Here is a 24,330-nt window from a genome sequence, read left to right as displayed (position 1 = left end):
AACCAGAAAAAGACAACAGAATAAGTGCAAATTACAGGCCTATTTTTTATGTACATAAATGCAAAATCCTAAATAAGTGAATCCTATATAATACTAAAAATAATACATCATGAAGATACAGGATTTGTCTCAGTAATGCAAGGATGGTTCGACACCAGAAAAATTCATCAATATACTTGTCCACATTAATAAAGGAGAAACTGTATGATAATTTTAAATGAAGCAGAAAAGTCTTTTTACAAAGTTCAACAACTGTGTGTAAGTAACTGTTAGTAAACTAGGAACAGAAGGGAATATTCTTAATTTGGGAAAAGCTGTGTATATTCAAACTCTATGGTATGTATCACACCAAATGGATAAATCTTAGAGGCATTCCCTTTAAGAAACAGGATAAGATATCCATTGTAACCACAAACATTTAACATAGTATTGGAAATCCTGACTAACACTGTCAGAAAAAAAGAAGTGAAAGGAACAGAATGGGGGAAAAGTATATTCCCCAAATATTTAGAAACCAAACAAAATACCTCTAAATAATCCAGAGATCAAAGAAGAAACAAAATAAGAAAACATTCTGATTCAAATGGCGATGAAAATAAAATAAAATCTGTGGGATGCAACTTAAGCAGTATGTAGAGGGAAATATATAGTTTTAATATCTTTATTAAAAAGAAAGGTTTACAATCAATGATCTAAGCAGCAAAAAAAAAAAAAAATCCTTAAAAGAAAATTAAAACCAAAATATAAGGAATTATAAAGATGAAAGCATAAAGCAATAAAAAAAGAAAACAAATAATAGATAAAAGTAACAGAGCCAAAAGTTGGTTCTTTAAAAAGATTAATAAAATTGATTAAATTCCTATTAAGACTGGTCAGGTAAAAAGTCAAGGAAAAAGTTACCAATATAAAAAAGGCATGCAGGAACAATACTACAAATCCCATAGTCATTATAAGGATAATCAGATATTCTTGACTTTATATCAAAAATATTGGCAATTACATGAAATGGATAAATTCCTTAAAAGATATGACTTACCAAATAAGGCAAAACAGAGAATGTGAATAATCCTGTATCTGTTTCAGAAATGTAAATGGTGATCCAAAATATTCTCCCAAATAAACTCTAGGCCCAGATGACCTCAGTGGTAAATACTTCAAAATATTAAAAACTCTTCTAAAAAAGAGGGGAGGAGGGAACACTTTCCAAATTATTTCATGAGGCCAGCATAGCCAAAACCTGACAAAGACATTATAAGAAAATGAAATTACAGACCTATATCCTTCTTAAGCACAGACACAAAAGTCCCTAACATATTAGTATATTAAACAGCAATATATAAAAAGATAACACATCATAACTATGTGAGATTTATTTCAGGAATGTAAAGTTGGTTTATCATTTGAGAGTCAACCAGGATAATTCCTATCACCACGCTAAAACATAAACCATATGATTATCTTGATAAATGGATAAAAAGCATTTTCAAAATTTGACACCTGTTTGTTTCTCACTATGCCTATTTAACATTGTACAGAAAGTTCTAGTCAGTACAATGAGGCAGTAAGAAGAGATTAAAAGCACGAGGATTGCGGGAAAAAAATTAAGCCTTTTTATTCTCAGAAGACATGACTGTGTAAGTGAAAATCCAAAAGATCCTCCAATCCCTGCTAAACATAATACTAGAACTGAATGAATTTAGCAAGGATGTAGGTTACAAACTCAAAAGTACAAAAATAATTGCATTTTTGTATTCTAGTGATGAATAATTGGAAAATAAATTACACAGTTCTACTTACCATAGCATCAAAAACCATAACAATTAAAGAGTTTATTGACAAAATTGCCAGGTGTCTACCCTGAAGACTACAAAACATTCTTGAAATTAAAGATCTAAAATAAATCGAAAAGATATATCATGTTCGTGGATTAGAAGACTCAATATTGTTAAGATATCATCAGTTCATTCTAAATTGACCTATAGATTCAGAGCAATACAAATCAAAATTATATCAGCCTTTTTTTTTTTTTAAAGAAATTGATCAGCTGATTCAAAAATTTATATGGAAATCAAAGGACCTAGGATAGCCAAAACAATCTTGACGACAGAGTTAGAACTTATGCTACCTGGTTTCAAAGCTAAGTATAAAGCTGTAGTAATGAAGACAGTGTGCTACTGTCGTTAAGGATAAATGAATAGAACAGAACAGAGTCCAGAAATAGACTTACATTATATAATCAATTAATTTTAAACAGAGGCACCAAATAAATTCAATGGAGATGCAAAATATTTTCAACAAGTGAACCTAATTCAAACAGATACCCTTCAGAGGGGAGGAGGAAGGAAAATCCTCAATCCTTGCCTCAGGTCACATACGTGAATGAATTTGAGATGGATCATAGACTTAAACATAAAAGTTAAGACTATAGGAAGAGTAGTATCTTCATGACCTTGAGGCTGATAGGATATTTTAGACAAAATACAAGAAGCATATAACCATAAAGGTAAAAAATACTGTACTTCATCAAAACAAAGCACTTCTGCTCCCCAAAGTCACCATTAAGAAAATATACAGGTACGCCACAGATTAGGGGAAAATGTTAGCAATACATGTATCTGATAAAAGACTTACATCTTTATATAAAGGATTCTAACCATTCTGTAATGAGACAAGCAGACTAATTTTAAAATGGCCAGAGACATGAACAGACAAGAGGATAAATTGACAATAAACATATAAAAAAGAAACATTATTTGTCCTCATGTAAATTAAGATTGAGATGTGATACAACTAGAACTCTCATAACTGCGACAAATGCACATAAAATGCAACATAAAATCACTTTAGAAAACTTTTCAGCTGTTTTTTATAAAATTAAACATAAATCTACCTTATGATTTACCAATTCTACTAGTTATTTCATAAGAGAAATGAAAACATGTCCACAAAGCATGTTATATCTACTTTATTTACAACCACCATAAACTATAAATAACCCAAGTGTCCATAAACAAGAGAAAGGATAAATCGTGGGATGTTCATGAAACAGAACACTACTGAGTAGCAAAAGAAACAAACTATGGATATGTACAACACCACAAATGAATCTGACATTTTGAGCAACAAAGCCAGGTACAAAAGTGAACTTTGTATAATTCCATTCTTTTTTTTTTAAATTCAAAAACAGGCAATACCTATCTATACAAATAAAAAAACAGGAAAATGGTTGCCAAAGACAGGAACGAATAAAAGCACAAGAGAACTTTCTGAGATAATGAAAAGTTCATCTGGATTGGGGTAAGGATTACACAGAAGTGTAGATTTACTCCAAGTGATAGAATATAATCCTAAACTCCATGCGCTTTGCTATTTACAAATTTTACTTGTATAGAAACCATTTTACCTTTAAGAAATGATATTAAAAAGTCTGACTTAGCTGAGAGCCCTCAGCTACTTCCAAGAAGAGGTGTTCAGAGACATGCCTACTTATCTCCATTTGTCCTTCGAATCAGGTAGCACTTCAAAATAAAACTTGAATTGTATTTTAATTAACTAAATTTTCTGGTAAAATACTGCACATAAAATTTTATTTTGTCCTAAATTTCTTATTCATTAAAAACATGATTTGTCACATTGTACAACAGTTAAAAAACTGAAATTAACCTGAAGATTGCCCAAACCCTCAACTTCTTTTTAAATAAAGAGGCTTAGATAAATTGACTTGTCCAGGATCATATTATATCATTTCAGAAATAAAACTACATTATACATATATATCATATATACATAGTCATACTTTTTATTACTTTTTTAATAAAAGTAGGCTAAACAATTGTGTTTCAACTAGCAACTGAGGAAGCATTAAAAATAATTATATATAAATACACATTATATCAAGTATATTTTAAAGAAATATATGGACCAAGACATTTCCAAATTCACATTGGTTGGCTATTCATGAATGATGCAATTTTTTTCCAGTTGAACTGTGCTGGTTTTACAGTTGGTGCATTTCTATCAGAGCCCTTTCTCAGGAGCTGTGCTGATGATGTAAAAAGACCTGGATAACCAAAGACCTCCTAGAATTTTAAAAATTGCAGTCAGTGAAAGGTATAATGGTATTCCTATACTGTAATGGAGGATAAATGTAGTAAAATTTAACTCAAAATAAATTTGGCAGTGCTGGTCAAGATGAACAGAGAGGCTTAACATGCTTAAATGATGGAAAAACACTTTTAATTATATAAAAAAATTTTATTTGATAAATATAATTTCATAAACTTTAAAAAATTACTGAGAGCTGTACAACAAGTATACTACATTTCCTGAAAATGCAGAAAAATTTGAAAGGATTATATTAGACAGCCACAGTGTGTGAGGTCCAAAATTTTAAACTCTATGTTGCTACATTATTTCCAGCTTAACTAATTCCTCATAAAAATCTAATAATCACCATTATTACAAACATGGCATTAGTTAAGATCTAGTTTTTTGTAGGAACAGCATCCAAGTTATCTCACATAAACAGCATGTTAATAATGCTTTATTTTTATGAAAATAGATGACTCATTTCAAGATAGAAATAAAAATGACTCTAAAAGGGGACCAAAATTAATAAAACACGTTTTACATAACTCTTTGGTGTATTAATTTTATCAATACCTTCTTATATCATACCTCAAATTGGTCTTTACAGAAAAATACAAACATGGATGATTTTCTCTTTTTCCCCAGACCCCAGTAAGTTTTCAGAGCAGATTTTAAAAACTTTCGGTAGTAACATTTTTTACTGGCCTTGACTCCTGCCTATTAGACAGAGGTCTCAAGTTTATCACTGAAGCCCAATTTCACAATTTCACAAACAGGGCAATGTGCCTCTGGTGTTTAATCTCCTAGTGAGGACAATGCCTGAGTTTGGGTCAGGTCTGGGGAGCCTTTGGACATCATGAAGATTAAGACCCAAGCAGGAGGGTATTTAAGAGAAATTCAAACTGTAAATTCTTCCCTTTTTTCTCAATCCCACAGCAAGCCCGGGTAGCCAGCTGTAGCTCTCCCGGCCCACATTCTACTCCTCCTAGGGTGTGCCTAATGCTTGCTAAAGCTGAGTGAGGCAGGGTGCTGAGTCACCTAAAGCAGCTGATGGGCAATTTTTGGAAACTGACTTGGCGCTTGCTACTATCTTCAGGGCTACAGCCTTCAGACTAGGCAAAGGCAAGCGAGCAAGGCAAATAGATTCGAGACCATTAATTAACAAGCAATAACACATGTAGCATCTGACTCTGGTTTTGACAGATAAGAGTAATAAGTTAATTTCAACATCGTACTTTCCAAAGAAATTTAAAGAAATATGCAAGGGGGAAATTTTCTGTGATTACTGGTTGTGTAGCAATAGTTTTATAATATAAGCATTAGTACTAGAAAATTGAAAGCTTATAGACAAAACTGGTACTCTCTGAATAGAAAAAAACCTTTTTATTACAAGATAATTTTCCTTTATGGAGTAGGTTTTGCACAGCAGAATAGGATAAGCATTATCAGTGGATACAATTACTTTTTAAAATATAAAGTTCTTAAATAATTTCAAATAGTGAATGCAGAAAATCATATCAATCACACCTTAAGCACCATATGTGTTAGCAGACCTCCTGCCTTGCTGCAGTTGGTCAGGGACTGCTTAATGGCTTTGTAGTTCTTCTCTAGTGACAGTAGTCAGTTTAGTTGATGGCAAATAAACACTATAAGGTAGATGTAATGCATCTACCTTATATGAACACTTTATAAGACATTCTAAGAAAAGCAAATTCTGTACCATCCTCCACTAAACTACTGTATATTTTCTACGATATGCCCTCTTCTAGAATATGAATTGGTGAATGTACATAATGTACATTTTATTGTCCTTTTAATGTATTTCCAGAATAACGGTATCTTCCTAAACCCAATTTTGGTATGTCTGAATTAAAGAAGTGCTATTTATGAAAATTAGTATTTAGGCTGAAATTCATCACCTAATATCCTTGCACTATCGAAACAAGCAAATGTCATTTTAGCAAGAAAATAATTTACCAGTGAACAAAGGTAAAGTCTTAATTCTTGACTCTAATACTCTTTCTCTATCAGCCCAATTCAAGAAGTCTTATATTCAAGAAATGGTAAAGGGGTGGAGCGTTGCACAATAAATCTACAAAAAGGATTATATTCTCAAGGGAAAATTTTGGCGAAACCTTATTTAACCATTTCCATACAGTTTTCAATGTATATGTACACAACCATTATATGCGTAGACCTGGGTAATAGTCTTAAACCAGTAATCATTCCCAAGTTTTAAAACAATATTACTTTTGATCACAACAAATAACAACAGTGGATCTACATGATATATTCAGGATGGAAGTTAAATATTGAAGTGCACTGAGTTAATACAGTGATATGTACCTGATTAATCATTCTTAGCATTTTAATTTATTGCTGCCATTACCCCATAAAATTTAGCATTTAGACTTCGTTTCATTTACATTCTATAGCCACACCTGAAAATATACCTTATGGAACACTGGGCAGATTTCACTTTGCCGTGGTGGTCTCCGGTAACTAAGATAACATATATTAACCTAAAAATACAAGATTTTTATCTGAAATTCTTTTTCTAATAACTTGTTTACCAAAATGCTAGAGCAATTCTAGCCACGGAAAGAGGCTCTTCTCTTTTTGCTAATTTAATTCCTCTAATATTTTGATTTGTATAATTAAAAATATTTGCAATATTTAAATACTGTCCAAATGTGTTTTTTATTGATATAGTTGAACTTTACAACAGTGTCATAAAATACTAGAAACAGAGCCTTCAAACGGAGGGGAAAAAAAAGCAAATTTAAATATATTAACCAGATTAAAGCATGCAAAAGATCCAATGATAAACACATTAAAAATACTATGCTAATGGTATCTAATTTACCCACTTCATATTGTCATAAAAATATTAGTAAACGTCTATTTGAAATCTGGTGAATGGACTTGATTCCCGATTTATGTATAAGATATGATTTACCTTTTGCATGTATATGGTTGGTTACCTTTACTGGTTACATTACAGTACATTTAGAGAAGTTTGGTACTGGAATACATTTACTACCCATAGTGCAGTAAATAATGGTTAGAAATGCACTGTTCTAATTTGCTCTATGAACTTAGAAAGCACTGATGAATTAACAACATGGGTCACTAAGGGACCAAAATTTCTTACTATTCACATTTACTTTTCTCATGAAAAGCTTCAAATACAACTCTAATAAAAAAATAGAGTTTTCAAAGGCAAACTTTTCAGCATAATTTACAGAAGCAGATTTAAATAGAAGACTCGATAACTAAGCTAATACTAAAAAATACAATTAAGTAGGAATTTTCTCTTTCTACCTTAATATTATAATGTGGTGGCCATAGCAAGAGGCTGAAATGTCATTAGGAGTCCCACAAGCACAAGGGACAACCCAGACAAAAAGATGGAAAATGTCTCTTTATTCACAAATTTTAACATATTCAGATTAAATTAACAGGGTTGAGAGTTGTTCCCGTTAATGCTTTTTGTTTGTCATTATAACTCTGAGTGGGTATGAAGTAACTATTCCAGACATTTCAGAAAGTAATTCTGTAGAGCTAGGGTGGCCAGGATGATCACACTGAATTTTAGAAAAGGAGCTGAAATGGCTCCCACAAAGTACTACTGCCCTTTTAACAAGTAGATGAGTCCATTGTGGAGAGAGTCAAGATGCTCCTGTCGTTGGTATAGAAAGGATCCGATGCACTCCATGATCTAAAGTAACAATAAGAGAAAAGTTTGGCTCACCAGGACCTATGTTTTATTTGAGAAAAGATTTACTCTAAAACTTAGGATCAAAATACAATTTGAGTATGAAAATAATCACTGATTGATTCATTTTTAAATGTTAAATAAAAGTTCTTCATACTAGCATCGAATGACCAAACATTCCATTTATATTATACAAAAAACTTGGGAAAAATAATGCTTTAGTGATCATATAAAAATATTAGCTAAAATTAAAACATTTAGTAGCATTAAAACAATTTCTATTAGTAGCAAAGCATGAGACACTCTTAAAATCTTAAGTCAATAAGAAATATTGTCAAAAAGAAAGTTTGTTAAGAGATATGCACATTGATTTTTACTGAAAAGCAACTAGGCTGTATTCTGATATCACAGAAGCAAGCAAACAAAAATTGCGCTTACCAAAAGTTTCAGAATAAAATAGCACTATGTTCATATAATATTATTACTTCTTTTCAGCTATAAATTCTATTCTAAACATTTAGCATAATTAGCTTGAGTATAGTGAATGGTTTATTCAATCGGTATCAAAGACACTAGGCTTTTCACTTAATTAAGAACAAATGATCCTCTACTGGTCTGGAAAAGTTAACTATAGTCTGAATGATAAGGCACATAAGCAATTCATTACATAACACTTTATTTGCAGCTGTATTAATTTAAGCCACAATAACTCAAGATCAAAAATAGCCTGACATGCTTAAAACAGCCTAACCTATTTCAAGGAAAATATCAGGATAACCAAGTAAAGGTGGTTTTTCTTAGATTAAAAGCACTTAACAATAAATACATGTAATTTTCCAGGGCTCCCATTTTCCTTAAAGATGTTAGAGGGAGAGACTAGCATTTAAAAATGGTCCAAATTAACTTTTATCAAATATCTGCTATTTCCTAGAGACACTGATTGTTTGTAGTTCAAGTTTAAATTGATTAAGTGAGCACAGTCATAACGAAGTTTGGAACCTAGAAATTTTAGAAAGTTGGCAAAGAGGAAGACAAACAACAACCATACCAGTGGTTTATGGAATTACTAGTTTCCAGAAAACCTTAAACAATCTTAGTCTAAGGAAGGGGTTGTTCACTAATGTCTCTCTTGCACCTACAACTGCACCTGGTACGTAACAGGCACTCAGTATTCGTAAAATATATGAATGAAATGAGACTATGAACATTTCTCAGAGTAGTCATGCAAGAAAAAGTATGCTCAGGCTCATATAATAAAACATAAGTATCAACACCCCAATTACCTAGAGTCAAGTTTCCACTCCCAAACCACCAATATTTTACACTAATTTTTCCTCTTTTCAACCACTGCTTACATAGTAAAATATTATTAGGTAAGGTTTCCTTCATTTATTATCTTTTCAAAGCACACGTGTATTCATAAGTTAAATATCATATTTGACAGAACATTAAACACCTGAATGACATATTAACTATTAACTCCTTTCTATTTAGAAAATAGTATTCTTAAAGATAAAGTAATTATTGATAAAACATATACAAAAAAATCATTTATTGCTCAAGTATAGCCCTTTGGGGTATAACATGGCATCCTTTATATAGCACCATGATGCTACCTTTGAAACCAAGCTTGCTATATGGCAAATTTCTTTGACAATATTAATTAATAAAATGTAAGTGGAATTTTTGTGCCTGGATAGTAAAAGTTTAATCAGCAGAGAAATCTGTCATATGAAAGAATTAGTTTTATTTCTCAAGTGATATCCATTACCTCTTATGTTTAAAATGTTAAGGAAATATCCAAGGGCTTCTATATCTGGCATGAAAAAGAACTGTAAAATACAGGCTGCTCCAAATCAAAACAGAAATGCCAAACGTATTTCACTAATACATTATATGTAAAAAACAGGAACAAAACTCTACATATCAAAATGACTTTCAAAGTTTAAATAGAATGTTAATAGATCTATGGCAATTTTCGTATAGCTCTTTAAAAGCACCAAGTGGTTTTGCGTATTGTATAATTTTATCTACTAGAAAAAAAATGAATAGATCTCAGAAGACTTTTTATATTATTCATCTGAAGGAAAAAAGGAGATAATGACAATAGTAACCAATAATTATAACTTGAGATGTTGGACAAAATTGGAAAGATATTTGTAGTCTGTCAAATAAGATATTAATTACTGTTAAACATTTTATTAGGTAAATTAAAAATATAAAGTTCTACAAAAGAAAAGACTATGGTACAATTTTTAGTGAAAAGAAGTACAGATGGTAATAGCCACTTTCAAGGGAACATGTTGCAAAAATCCATAATGCCTGGGCAGGTCCAAAGGAGCAATGCAGTGAAAAAATGGCTATGTAAAAAATAACAGGGGCATATTACCTAAATAACTGATATCAAGAAAATAGAACTATATATATAGCAGAAAAATATTTTTTTGGCTCATTTAAAATTCTAGCTTTTTTTAAATAGTGAAGATGTACACTGTCTGTCATTAAAGAAAACTTTCTGTCAAAGTAGACATTTAAAAAATTCTGTGAAATTCTATAGTAGTCTCTTAGTTTATCTCCTACCTTTGCTCTGTACAGCAAAGCTATCTTAATAAGTAAAATAATAATATATATTAGGTTCTTCTAGGACTTTCTTTGGGAAACTTGTTGGCCTGGGTTCATGACAGAGCTGCTATCTCATAATGTATTTCATACTGTAATTGTGCAAGTCATAACATGTAAGTCAATAAATTGAACTGCTCATAGTAATTTCTTTTATGTGGAATAAAATTACTACAAAATGATATCACAGCATTATAGAAATATTTTTGATTACATGTTATAATGAATAAATGGTGATATTACACTAGCCATAAGATATTATACTAACATAAGAATGCTACTTATAAATGCAACTGTACCATAAAGACATGGCCATAATTAAAGGCAAAGTGGGAACTAACAAGTTTGCCAAAAAAGGTTCCCTGAATTTTATCATACATGAAAGCTATCATTTTTAAAACATGAGGCTAACCAAATACTAAAAATTCCTTTATCAACAGATAAGAGTAGTGCCTCCTCTACCCTTTATTCCCTGCCCTTGGAGTACTTTCCAACCTTTTCTAAGCCATGGCACATGTGGAGAGTGAGACTCTTCCCATGACACACTGAGGACGATGGAAATCAACATCTATCCCTGCCCGTCTGTAAGCCTTCATGCACACTGCTGCTCTAATTTTAAGAATGTATCATTTATCTAAGAACACCAAAGTATGAAAAGTTATTTCTACTCCTTAATATCTCCTAAATAATAATATGCCTCTTGGGGAAATGTATGAAGAAATGAATCCATTTCACATTTAAATAAATTTAAGTGAAATTTACCCCCAAAATTATATTGTTTGTTTGATCCACAAAAGCAAGCACTGATAAATCTTTTAAGAAATAAATATGGGAGGAAACAAAAATGCTAAGATTCTTCTAAACCATAATATACAGCCTGTTCTAACTTGTAAATTTTTAATTAGACCATAAATACCAAATAAAAACTTAAAAATCATTTTAAAACCTCATTACAGAGATAAAATGGGGTAGAAGAAAAGCAAAATCTTTTGATTTTACTATTATGTGTAGATTATGTTGCAAATACAAGTAACAAAAAAATACAGAAAATAAAACAGAAGTATAGGTATATTTGAAAAAAATAAGTATAAAAACCAAATAAGAGTACCATATACATATACTCCTATTCACATTTTAGAAAGATTGTAAAGCAAAATTTTTGTTCATTAGATGTAGTCTCTTCAAAGGCGCTTTCTCTTCCTTCGTTAGTGAAAGAACCTCTTACCCCAAAGCTACAAAATGAAATCTACCATCAAAGAGTGCCAATAAATAGCAAACTTCCTGCTTCAGTTGGTAAAACCAGCTGCTGATTTATTAGGTATCTAGAGAAGCATGTTCATCTGTTCCAGTTTATAAGACACTGATCTGTAGCAAAGGCTACTTAGAGAAATTTCACACCTGCTGACATGGGTCGGACTACATCTTCCTATAACTCGTTCCAGCATTCTTCCAATAGATGCGCACGCTGTTTCTCCTTCTGAGAAACAGCACATGGAGTCCAAGCACTTGATACTTGAATTTGTTTCAGTAAGCTAGAGAAGTTAAAGCAAAAAACAATTAGTTATTTATAGATTTGGACTTTCAAAAAGTATTTTAAAAAAATTACAACAAGCACTTTAAAAGTATCGTATATGTTTTCTAAAACATGGAAATGTATTGCTTAATTTAAGCGTAATCATACAAAAATATTTAAAAGGTACTGTGTCCTAAATTAGAGGTCAAGTAAAATAATTATACAAAAACAAGTAGCTGGATAGCGTTTAAATCTGTAAAGATTTTGGATTTTAATGCCTTATTTTAATAATTTATTATAGTCAAAAGGATTTACATCAATCACTCAAAAACTTAATGAATTCTAATTCTTGAGTTTTTGTTTAGGTGACATGCTCCTGCAATTTCAATTAAAAAAATATCAGCAATTAAAAATGAAGTGTGAACTATTTTGAAGACTGGGAAATAACAATCAGGCAGGACCTAATCTCAATCTTCAAAACAGCTACAATAACAACGATAGTAGCAAAACTCTTTATGTAGTGTTACTATGTGCCAGGTTCTAAGCACTCCATGTATATTTATTGCATAATTATAATTGAGGATAGCATCATTTATCTTAAATTGGTAAGCAACTATTAAGTGCCAACCATGCCTATGATCAGCTCATCGTACTTTTAAAAAATTAACTGATGGTACATGTATTAAAATCTATTAAACAAGTGACTAAGTAGTATGATTAAGATTTAAAAATAAGTTTCTGAAAGTATGTAAGATTTATGTTGATTCAGGCATAAATAATCCAGCAAGATAATTTTAAACCACTTCTAATACTTTTAATCCTGTTAAATTAGGGGGAAAATGGTATGACCACATAGCTCAATGAATCCCAACCCTGGTTTTGATAGTCAGGAATATTCTTGTTTCTCAAGGTTTGTCATTTTAAAGAAACTCATTTTCATTCATTTTCCTTTACACATACAACATACTGCATAACAAATCTTTCAAAAGTATAGAGGGAAGGAGAACAATAGATTCGTTAGAGTGCTGCAGTTCACAAAGGTTGGGAATCACCGAGTGTTGAGTGCAGGCATGGCAACAGGGGACATTCGTGGAGACGCAATGGACAGAAGAGATGGACATGATGGAATGTAAATAACCTGGCATTCTGAACCTACGCAACTGGTGAGGTCCTGCAAAATCCCTGCTCAGAGTAATCCTGCCAAATACCAAGCAATTTAAGACAACATGGTTCCTGTTTGGCGATTACCTAACTGCACCAATTTCTAAGACTTGGTAAGCACTGAGAAATAGCCAAATTTTACTTGTTCTTTCTTCATAATACCTTTGGGTTTAGGACTGTTTACAGTACTGTTTCTTAAACTGTATTTTGTAAGATGTTTACGGACATTTCAAGAAAAAAGTTCTATGGCCAATTAAGTTTGGGAAACACTAGCTCAACGAAGGTCTCAAGAGACGTTTTGAGTAAACGATTATCAATAAGTCGAGATGCATGGTCGGGCTCCAAGGGGAGATCCAGACACAGTGCAAGTCTCAAATTTGTTTTTCTAGTACAGCCCATTACCCCAAGAGAACATTAAGCAATACCAGGAAGATTCATCTTCAAAGAAATAGTTTAGGAAATGCTCATTTAGGTAAAAGGATTTCGTCAGTTTTCTGGTTTCTTCCTTGGGTCCCTGAGCTCCACTTTATATCAAAAATCACCCTCTTTAGAAAGCAGGATTCTATAGCTCCCACATACTAAACAGAGAAAATAAAACACTGCAAGTAGGCCTTTAAGGCCCTTTATAAACTGACCTCAGGCCGCCTTCCCTGCTCTACCTTCTAATGCTCCTGTATGGTCTCTACACAGCCAACAAAGCAGTGTTCCCTGCCTGTGGGCATGTGTCAGGGCCTGTCACCAATTAGGGTCAGAATGCTGACTCCTGCACCAAGTTCAGTTTAAATACTATCATTTCCATGAAACCTCTCTCACCTCTCCAACTAGCAGTAATCTCTTTCTGGATTTTATTCCATTGCTTGCTTGCATCACTTAAATAGCACAGCACTTAGCATTAAATTCATCTTATATTTATTGAGCAGCACCACACTGGTTCCTATTGGGAATAGCAACCCTATCATGTATAAAGGGAGATAAGGGCAAAGAAAAGGGTAGGAGATAAGTCAGGAACAAATAATAATGGCAGTTATATTAATGGAATGCTTACTATGTATGTGTCAGTTCCCATGTAAGATGCTCCTCATGGAATATGTCATTTAAAACTTGTGACTAACTCTTGGGATAGGCACCATACTTATATACGTTTTACAGATGAAGAAACAGAGGTTAAGAATTTGTTTAAGATCAGCAAGGTGGGGCCTGAGTCTTGGGTTTTAGTATTTCAGAACTAAACCTCTTAACCACACCATTATACTGCCTTCTTACAATCATGGTATGAGGCAGACTACAAATATCAAAAAAGAGGAGGGAACGCTCAAACTCAGCTGTTGTTGGTATTGGTGGGAGGGCATGAAGGATTTGATGAAAAAGATGGCATTTGAAATACATATTGAACCCTAGATAGGATTTCAATAGTGGGAGATGATGGAGAAAGAGCATTCCAGTCTAAGTGAAAAGAATGAGCAATAACTGCATGTGGGCAAAAAAGTAGAACGTGTATTCAGCACATGCTTAGCTTAAGTGTAAGAGAGTAGTCGCTACTCCTGCTCCTTTGCAAAAAGGCTAGTGAGACTCAAAGCGTGGTCTGTGGCTCAATGTTGGTCTGAAAACACCGCTATTAGCTTATGAGATTGTTTCTAGTCAGTGAGAGTAAGAGATTAGAAAATTTTATGGCAATTTGACAGAATACCTTTATAACAGTTGAATATAAAAACAATTTTAAAAACTGGGGCTTATTTTACATATTGTTTAAACTTCATTTCCTAGTAATTAATTTTTACTGTATTTTATAAGAATATTAGGCTATGATGGACTAGAAATTAAACACAACAAAATGAAACAAGAAAACAACTAACCGGTCCTTCACCACATTTATCTAGGCAGCACTGAACTAGACCAGAAACTAGAGAGAGTAAGGAATTTCCTGGTATTTCTTGGTTTAACGACTTGTGCTTATATAGCTGGCGCTCAACCAGCTGTTGGGGATTCACTGAAGATGACATCCACAGGTGTCAGCAGCTTTTGAGTGTCTGCTTATGTGCAGAACACTGCCTAGGTCTGGATCTGACTTGAGATGATGATCATGCTTTGCATCTATCACCTTTCACTTTAAAACCTAAACACAGGTATTAAAATATGAGCAACTCAACAGAAAGAGTAAACATCTTGAAACGTCAAAAATAATATAAAAAAAATAACTTCTTCAAATACTTTTTGAACTAAGCAAAATATATTTATTTATTTTTCCTAAAGAGAGAGAGAGAAAAAAACCAGCTACTTTAAAAATGATGAACACTGGTTAATTGTGTGTTTGTACAACTTATCTGTAGAAAACACCATACTGTTCTCTAGCAAACCTCCAAGCTCTACTTTACCACACACACATCTTTGATCTCCTACGCAGGCACTGAAAGGCCAGTAAGAGTCCATGTAGCCACAGTTGCCAGTACAACTGGGGGTAGGAATGGGGTGGAGCATTTAGATCTCATTTTATTCAAAGTAAGGAGAGAGAATTAGTACCTTTTTTGGAGGCAGGAGAGCTAATTGTAAATATCAGAAAAGAAATAAAGCAAAGTATGATAATGGGAGTGAGATCCTTCTTGGTGCCACCAAGAAGTAACTTTTAATTTACCAGAAATTTTGATTTATTGTTAAGACTTACTCTCCATCACACTTGCTTCCCAGAACAACCATGTAATTTGGGGCTAGAAGTTTCAAACAACTATAGGCATTCAACACGACTATGTACGGCTAATACAAAGTTTTATCTTTATATGACTTGCCTTTTGAAATAAATTCTAGCTCACTGCTCTTATTTTCACTCTTTTTATATCAATGATGAACATTTAGATGTTCCTCCCATTGTTTCTACAAAGTATCTTTCTTAAATATTCTAAATGTTAGAGAATTGTCATACATTTCTAAACTTTTCAATCACTCCGCTGACATCTTACCTATCAAATCAAATAACGTTCTTTAAAGTTTAAATAAGAATTATTAAACTATTAATTACATTTGTTCTTTTGCCTTTAAAATTGTTTCATATACTTGATATTCAAAGTGAACACCTTGAATAGCCTTAAAGGAGATATTTGAAAAGAAGTCTTAAACTATAATTATGGGGGGGAAAAAAAGTTTGTGTTTAAGGACATTTTTTAATGTGAAATCAAAAATCATCAAATATTACTGATTTCCAAATTTGGTTAATAATAATGAAACCCCTAAAAAAAAGTAATAGCTTTATCTCACTATTTAGAATGGCAAGGGATAGTCATTTAATGATGGTAGTAAGGTAACTGCCCTATCTTACTCAAGGTCTAGTTCTCCAAAACTACACCCCGAGCTCGCATTCACTCCTCTAAACTTCCTTCCCTCTTTCCTTCCCCGCAAGTAAAATAAACAACTATAAAAAACAGTTATAAATACAGGTAAAATATCTACATACTATCTTTTAGGGATCTCTAGAGAGGAGATTCCTGTATGTGTTGCCTAAATTTAACTATGAAAATAAGCATACAATAATTATATTAGGTAAGCATATTTTAATAATTTGGCTTATTCCTAGTTTCAAAATGACAGGCTCCTTTACTTTAATAAAGTGGTTATATAGATATCAATACATGACTAGGAATTTGTAGTTTAGGTCAAGAAAAATATTATCTGTGAAAAATGATAAAATCCTTGATTTTAATGGAGAGGATAAAGCAGAAAAGCACTAATTAATGAACTAAGTCACGGCGCAGCTGATATTAAGAATTCAATTTTCTAAGTATCAATCATTTACAGCATGTCACAGGATAACTGTTTGGTGGAAATAACGTCAACACTAATACTTTTCTTCATTTCAATTTCCAATTGAAAAAGCTGCTTGATAAGTCAGCACAGATTTAAGAATAACATTAGTTTTGTAAAGTGCCATATTTATCAAGTATGCATCTAAGACCTGCCACTGGTGGCGGCCTTATTAATACTAGTCTTAAATGTTCGATTTTATTTGCTTATAGAATTTTACTCAATCGGAAAAGTGTGGTGGACAACTAAATATAGGCTATTAAGGTTTTCTTTCCTTCTGTAGTTCACTGCTTTGTTAAATGAGGCAGTAGCTATATCTTTGTCACAGGAGAGGAAGGCGACTTGTACTTGGCTGAAACTGTTTAAAAATGTATTCTGCTTTTGGTAGAGCAGGTTTCAGGTCTTAGGCTTAAGCACCTTGATCAATAGTGAGAAAGGTCAATAGCCCTGGCATCTATTGCTATCACTATGGTTGTTAGGTAAAGCTGGAAACAGGGCATTCCAAGCAGGAATCGAGACAAAAAAATCACAAAACAATGGAGGCCTAGGAGGCAGGTGACAATAGAGGCCGATACTAGAAGACCCTAGCCCATGGCAACGTTTAGGGCTCAGCATAACTTTCTGTCTGCTCTGGCAAGGTTGACCAAATTCTGATTAAAGAAACGAATGCAATTTTAAGACAAATAAATAGAAGAGGGAGGGTATAATACTTATTTTTTTAAAGTGATTTTAATCTCAAAAAATATGGCAAAAGCAGGAATATATGAGAAAAAATATTTAAGATATATTTCATTTAACCAATTAAAATTCAGCGATAAGCAGGAAAAAAAATTGTAGACCAGGGTAATAACCCTAGCAATTTTACTAAAATCATATCATGGTTATTTAATAGGAACATTCTAAGAACCCAATTTTCAACTGTACTGTATATTCTAATGGATATATTAAAGCAATGGTACAACGGCCATGTTTTGTGAACTATCTACTTGAACTTGAACCTTTGGGGAACTTTTTTCACAGAAGACATAACTTTACAGCTTTAGTGTAGTCAGGTCTCAAGTGGATTATCTGCTTTGTGAATTCTTCAGGGCATAATACAAATCCTGACCGGCTCCCCTTCTTTACCCAGTGAGCTCTTCAGCTGAGTTTTCCATGTAGCTCAGTCAGGGGATATTTTAAAAACTAAAAATCATTTTATATTTATCAAAGCAAAATACAAGATAAATATATTGTAAAGATAATCATATGAAGCATCCTAAAATAAAATTCAGAATTTTTACATTTCTTTTCAGATAATAATAATAAGAATTGATTAATCATCTTCAATATTTTCCACTTAGGGCTATTCACTAAAGAAATCTAATTTTAAAAATATGTCATTCAGAATAATTCAGATTTTTCTAATTATTATATCTGCTCTAGGGTCTGATTTATAGTAGAGTTAATATTTACATTATCAAGCAGCTTTGTTTTAAAGTTTCACCATGTATGAGGGTTTATCCTAGATGAGACAACTGCAATTTCTTGAATAGTAATTACAGTAAGGTCTCACTTAAAGTTGTTGATAGGTTCTGTGACTTTAAGTGAAATGATGTATAACCAATTTCACCATAACCTAACTGATATAAATAAGAATTAAGTTCAAAAACATCTCGATGTTATAATGAAATGACATATTGTACAATATACAAATGGCAAACAGACCAAGTGGTAAGAATTTCCATTCTCCACAATAAGTACCAATCAGAATATTTTGCAAATGCTAATTAAGTCTAGAAGTGGCTCGTGGGGTTTATTTGTAAAGAGGGGCATGAAGCAAGTCCTCATCAAAATTCATACTTTCTTTTTTATTACAAAGAATAACTAGGAAAGATTATGAAAAGTATGAACTGAGAGTTTGGTGAATATTAGTCAATAGAAAATTATTCAGTACCAGGCCTAAGCACTCATTTTTTTGATCATTCAACTCAAGAGGTAGACCCAGATAACTAATTCAGTATCTAACTACATTAAGATATGTAAAATGATACATAACTACAACTTGAAGTGAGAAAACTGATTTCCAAAATAACAGAAATAGTATGACATTTATAAAAGGAGAAGTGACAAAGAATAGTTTCTTGAATATAAGACAACAGGTTGTGAGACTACCTTACTAGGTTAGAATTTGAGATGAAGTATGATTTAACACTATAACTCCAAAGGAAGATTTACAGAATATTCAGGATGGACATGTAAAAAAAGTATAAATCACAAAAAAGGAAACAAGTAAATGAAAACAACTTATGAGAAACAGTGAAGGAATTAGTAAAGTAAAAACTTAAATGTCAGGCCAGTTCTCCCATAACATGCCCCAAACATGAGAACTTAGCGAACACGTCCCCAGGAAGGTCCAGCGCAGTACTACCTAGTACGCGTAAGAACTGTCCTGCTGGCTGCAAGCCTCAGCTAGCAGGTGCCTACTGTCCTCCCCTCTGTGCTTGCTTTCAGCAAATTCATATGCTGAGCTGACTGAACCCTTATCTTCTTCCATCTGGAAGGACAAAAAAGCAACAAGTCTCATATTACAGAACAATACTCTCACTGTATATAGGTTTAGAATCAAAACAGCAAGTTGGGGTCCACAATCTTTGAGGCACAAATGAATGTTCACACACCACTACATTCATTTATTGTCACAAAAGAGCTAGGAGCAGCTTCTTAAGGGGCACACAACAAAGCACACAAAATAAAGCCATGATTTTCCAGTGCAAAAAGTTAAATTAAACCCGGCTTTCCTTCAATAAAATTAATTTTTTTATATTAAACAAATTCCTTGCCACAAAGTTTTAGGGTTCTTACTGCAATGGTATGTCCCATTTTGCACTGCTCATGCTCACTTCTCAGAAGACTTCTCTAGTCTAACTGGACTTTAGCAGAGCAGAAGGGTCAATCACATGGTCTTTCAAATGTTACACATGTGAGTGAAGGGGTCTTGACTTGATCTAACAAAATCAATTTAATCATTAATTTGAAAAACATTTTTAGTGAGTGTCAAGTAATTTATACACATTTCTATTCTTCAGTTTTTTTATATTTGTATTAAGAGACTTTCTAAGGAGTATGAGCCCATACCCAAGCTACATTGAACTTTTCTTGAATTATAAAAATAATGTCCTCGATGAATAAAAAACAAAATTTTCCTCATTTCTATGTATTTTCTCAGTCTTCAGACTGACTAATAATTATTTCTATAAAAAAATGCTACGGTGAACTTCTAACATATGTAATAAATAAATTAGAATTCCTTGGTTTCAAAGATATGACAAGTAAAGATTGCTAATTATTATAGCTTTGCCTATAACATAGGGGAGGGGAAAATACTAAAAATGAGTTTTCTTTTATTAAAAAAGTTGTTAATAATTTTGTTAATGGTTCTTAAGAAGTACTAACATGGTTAAAGATTTGAAAGCTCTTAAAGATATTAGATACCTGCACAATTTTCCTTTCTGTAACCAATTAAGCTACAAAGAATCACACCCAGGAATGTTGTTCAAGCAGTTCAAAAACAAGATGTATTCAAAACTCATAGGATGCATCAGCAGACAGATGTATGTGGAAACTTGTTCTTCATGCAGCTGTGAATAGATGCCCATCCAGTGGTCACTCACTGCTCAATTAAGCAATTATTATTTCTGCCTGGCCTTTGAGCATAGTAGTCTTTTTTCTCTCTGAAGCCGACGGTAAATAGATCACAGTATGTGAAATGGTCATTTGATAGGTGAAACCTGGAGGCTCAGAGGACTGAGCTAATTTGGTTAGGACATACAGGGAGCAGTGCCAAGGGCAGCACTAGTATTCAAACAGGGCTCTTTCTCCCTCTGCTATAGCACCTAATTGGAGACTTGTTTGCCGCAAAGGCTACCTGACCAACATACCCTGTTCTCATTGTGTTCTTTCACAGATCAGTGTCAAGCTTACTACTTTGTTCTGTTATTACAAAGCCTAGGATCTCTAATTTATGATCTCCTTCCCTCATTCTTTTTCGTGGCTTGATTTAAGCCAACATGTAAAACTATAATTTCATAAAATATTAAGATTATTCTCAAAGCAAAAGCTATCTTCACTTGACAAAAGAGTATGCCAGGGTGTTCTTTAAAGAAAGATCTCTCCTATTGTCTTAAGAGTTAAATAATTAGGTGTTCAAGAATGTAATGAATACCCACTCTTTTCAGAAAGGCACATACATATAAAATGTGAAAAACGTTTATTTGGCTCAACCAAAAGTGAAGATAACTCTTTAAGTCTGCTGACTTTAGTTCTTGTTTTAAACATAAAATTTAGTTGACAACCACTTACTCATTTGTATATTCATCTACAATTATTAGACCTTTGTAATTCAAAGCATAACATTTCAAAAATTTTGAAGCTAATAATAAAATTGAAAGGTTTGGTAAAACTTTAGAACAGCTCAAAATGATGAACTCACAGAGTTATGAGATTATTTAAGTAGTGCTTTATCAAAGCCATTTATTTGATCCAGTGAATGTAGAGATTAGAAACCTTGAGAATAAATAATTTAAAAATATATACAGAGATATATATGATTGAGAATCCTCTAGATACTGACAGAAGAAGAAACTGAAGAGTGCCAAAACTAAAAAAAAAAAAATAAAAAAAAAAATTTATATTACATTTTCTCTTCAAACCAGACTGGAATTAAAGTTAATACTATATAGTTTTGGTATCTTAATATCTCCATTCTGGGATTAAGATATCTTAGTATTTTAGTTCTAGGATTAAGCTTTCATTCTCTTCCATCAAAAGACATCTCTAGACTACTGGTTATTTTTTTATGGTACCTGACAGGATGTATCTGTCTGTGGAGATAAAGGTGTATATAAGAGATACAAAATATATTGTTCAATTTATAGATGCACTAAATAGTAGCAAGAATATGAAATGCTTCAGCAGCCATTACGATGTACAAAGACAAATATGCACGTTTTTACAACACAGATTGAAGCAAGATAAAAAATGGGCAACTCACTTTCAAGTAACTGAAACTTAAACTTTAAATTTCATGAATTTCTGTAGCTTAAATTACTTAACATGCAGGAGCATTCTTAAATATGAATAATATGACAGGCAGAAGCATTAGAATTATGCTTGAAAAGGTGGTTAAGGTGTAAAATATGTAACAAGGTACAGGTCTGTCCTGTTATCATGCTGAATTTTCTTCTTAAAAAGAAACAGAATTTTTTTTAAAGGTTTTAACATATATAAATAAAGGTCAAATTGGAGACAGCTGTGCTAATAAAAAATGTCCCACTCTTAATTCATGCCTCTGCCTATCTTTTAAATAGTGTTTAATTGACCTTTAGCATGCAGAAGTTAACAAGGTTCTACTCCTACTCTACCTAAGTTTGCTCAGCTGATTCCTTGCCCTTGACAATGGCTGTAGTGCGATGAACTCGTCACTTAAAGCAACTGTGTTGGAGTACATCTATAAGTGGATAGAAAAGGGATGGGACACATAACAAGTCAGTGAGCTGTATTCATCACCTAAGAGAGAGACACAGGACAAGCTTTGTAAAGACATATCTGTTCCTTTAAGAGTAGGAAATATCATACGTGGTACACATACATGACTGACATTTGTATGGCTGTTAGCTTTCTTCACTCTTAACACCACGTTGTTATTCTGGAGAAAAACAAAGTTCAAAATAAATGCTGATAACTCTCTTTTAGATATGGTTTTTCTTGCTACTTTTGGTAAACAATGAAGTAGCTGATAACTTTCTAACAATTCCTTCATCATTTGAAATCAGAAGTGACAGTATAAGGCTGAAATAATAAAGATTACTGCCTGTGGCATAGGAATAATGTCACACATGGAATTTGAATGACCATATATTGTTTAAGGAAAAAAACAAAACAAAACAAAAAACCTAAAACAAGCAAACAAAAAAGTCAGCAGGAAAGAAGGCCCTTGACTGGAAGCAGCAATTTCCTCTTTGGATTACATCACAGAAAATCCGTCAAATTATTTAAAAGTAAATTTAGTGGGGCAAAAAGGGAGATAATACCAGCTTTCACAGAGATAAAATGATTGGTTTATTGCACAATCCATTTTTAACCAATTTTAACCTATGGCAAAAGAACGAAAAAATATATAAAGTATTTTTAACTTTTTCTTGTCTAAGGAGCCACCTTAAGGCACCAAAAACTTCCTATATAAGCCTTTAGAAAGAAGCAACAGAAAAGGATACAAGAACTAATATCATTTTTTATTATTACTAAGAATTCTCTATAAAAAACATAGGTTTGCAAATACACTACTTAATGGAGCATTTCTAAGGGTAAATGTAAATAAATTTGATTATTTACTTTTGTAAAGAATAAAGTTTTCAAAGTGGTGTCAATAATATACTTTGATGAAATACAACTTTATATAGGCCAAGAGGGGGAGACTAATGTGGGTTCTCCATAAAGGTCTATAAAAGCGTAACAGACAATTATTAAAAATAGTATTCTCTTACTGTAAATACTTATCTCTGAAGACTAAAAAGGATAGGTAAACTTTTCTGATATATACCTAAGTAATGTACTGCAGAGTGGAAAAGTTTTTCCATACTGACATAAATGTATTCTTAGGCAGAGTATCTGATTTCGCAAATTTTTCAGCCCCATTTGGAGATTTTCGAAGATCAGTATCTCAGAGCAACGTCCTCATGGTCCTTATAATCATGTTTTTACTGAGGACTTACTACATACAGGCCCAGGGTTAGGTGCTTTATATTCATTATCTCTAACAATCATGCATAGTAATTACTATACTGATTTTACAGAGGAGGAAACTGAGGTTTAGGAAAGTGACTTGACTAAAGATGTATATTTTATAAATGGTTAAAACAGTATTTGAATTAAGTTTGTCAGGGTTCAGAGGCCTATGATGCTTCAATGGTGTTAAAATGTATACTGGTTATACCTGAATTAATAAATGCTAAAGAAATGTTGATATGATCAACTGAAATTAAAACCAGTACACTGTTTAGGAGGCCTAAATCAAATCATTAATTAGGGAGCATTTTTTTATTTGTAGAATATGCAACTAAATTTCCAAAATTTAAACGAAATTTGCTTGGCATGTAGCAAACGTGGGAAAAAAGTATCAACCTAGGAAGAACTAAATGATAATAAACTTAGTGTTTACCAGGGCATAAAAGTTAATTAGAATGTATTCTTAAATATATATATCCAATGCTATGGTATACTTAATAAGATAAATTAAGATAGACTTTTAGCTCACATACGGTCATAACGAAAAAGGCACATTTAACTAAATAGCTATCATTTTTTGAGCATCTACTATGAGTTTGAACATTATTTTATTTAATCCTCATTACAAAGGCAATTAAATAGACACTTTTATCATAATTTTACCTATGCAGATACTGAG

General features: G+C 32.5%; 1 protein-coding gene across 3 annotated transcripts in view; it reads right to left on the bottom strand.

The window, feature by feature from the left end:
- Window positions 1-4,239: 4,239 nt before the first annotated feature.
- ATP11B (ATPase phospholipid transporting 11B (putative)) overlaps window positions 4,240-24,330 on the bottom strand; it is a 102,689-nt gene continuing 82,598 nt past the window's right edge. The window contains exons 29-31 of one of the 3 annotated variants that reach the window (XM_036219934.1): window positions 22,289-22,374; window positions 11,825-11,958; window positions 4,240-7,810 (exon numbers count right to left, since the gene is read on the bottom strand). In XM_036219934.1, the coding sequence (XP_036075827.1) occupies window positions 11,853-11,958; window positions 22,289-22,374 (192 nt within the window). In that variant the 3' untranslated portion in view covers window positions 4,240-7,810; window positions 11,825-11,852. Of the gene's footprint in view, window positions 7,811-11,824; window positions 11,959-18,237; window positions 19,423-22,288; window positions 22,375-24,330 lie in introns of those variants that run through there. The other 2 variants (XM_036219933.1, XM_036219935.1) reach the window with 2 other exon arrangements.

This window comes from Rousettus aegyptiacus, unplaced genomic scaffold (assembly GCF_014176215.1).
Source record: "Rousettus aegyptiacus isolate mRouAeg1 unplaced genomic scaffold, mRouAeg1.p scaffold_m13_p_4, whole genome shotgun sequence".
NCBI lineage: Eukaryota > Metazoa > Chordata > Mammalia > Chiroptera > Pteropodidae > Rousettus > Rousettus aegyptiacus.
The sequence above is the reverse complement of the archived record's forward strand: the minus strand, read 5'-3'. Positions and strand labels throughout refer to the sequence as shown.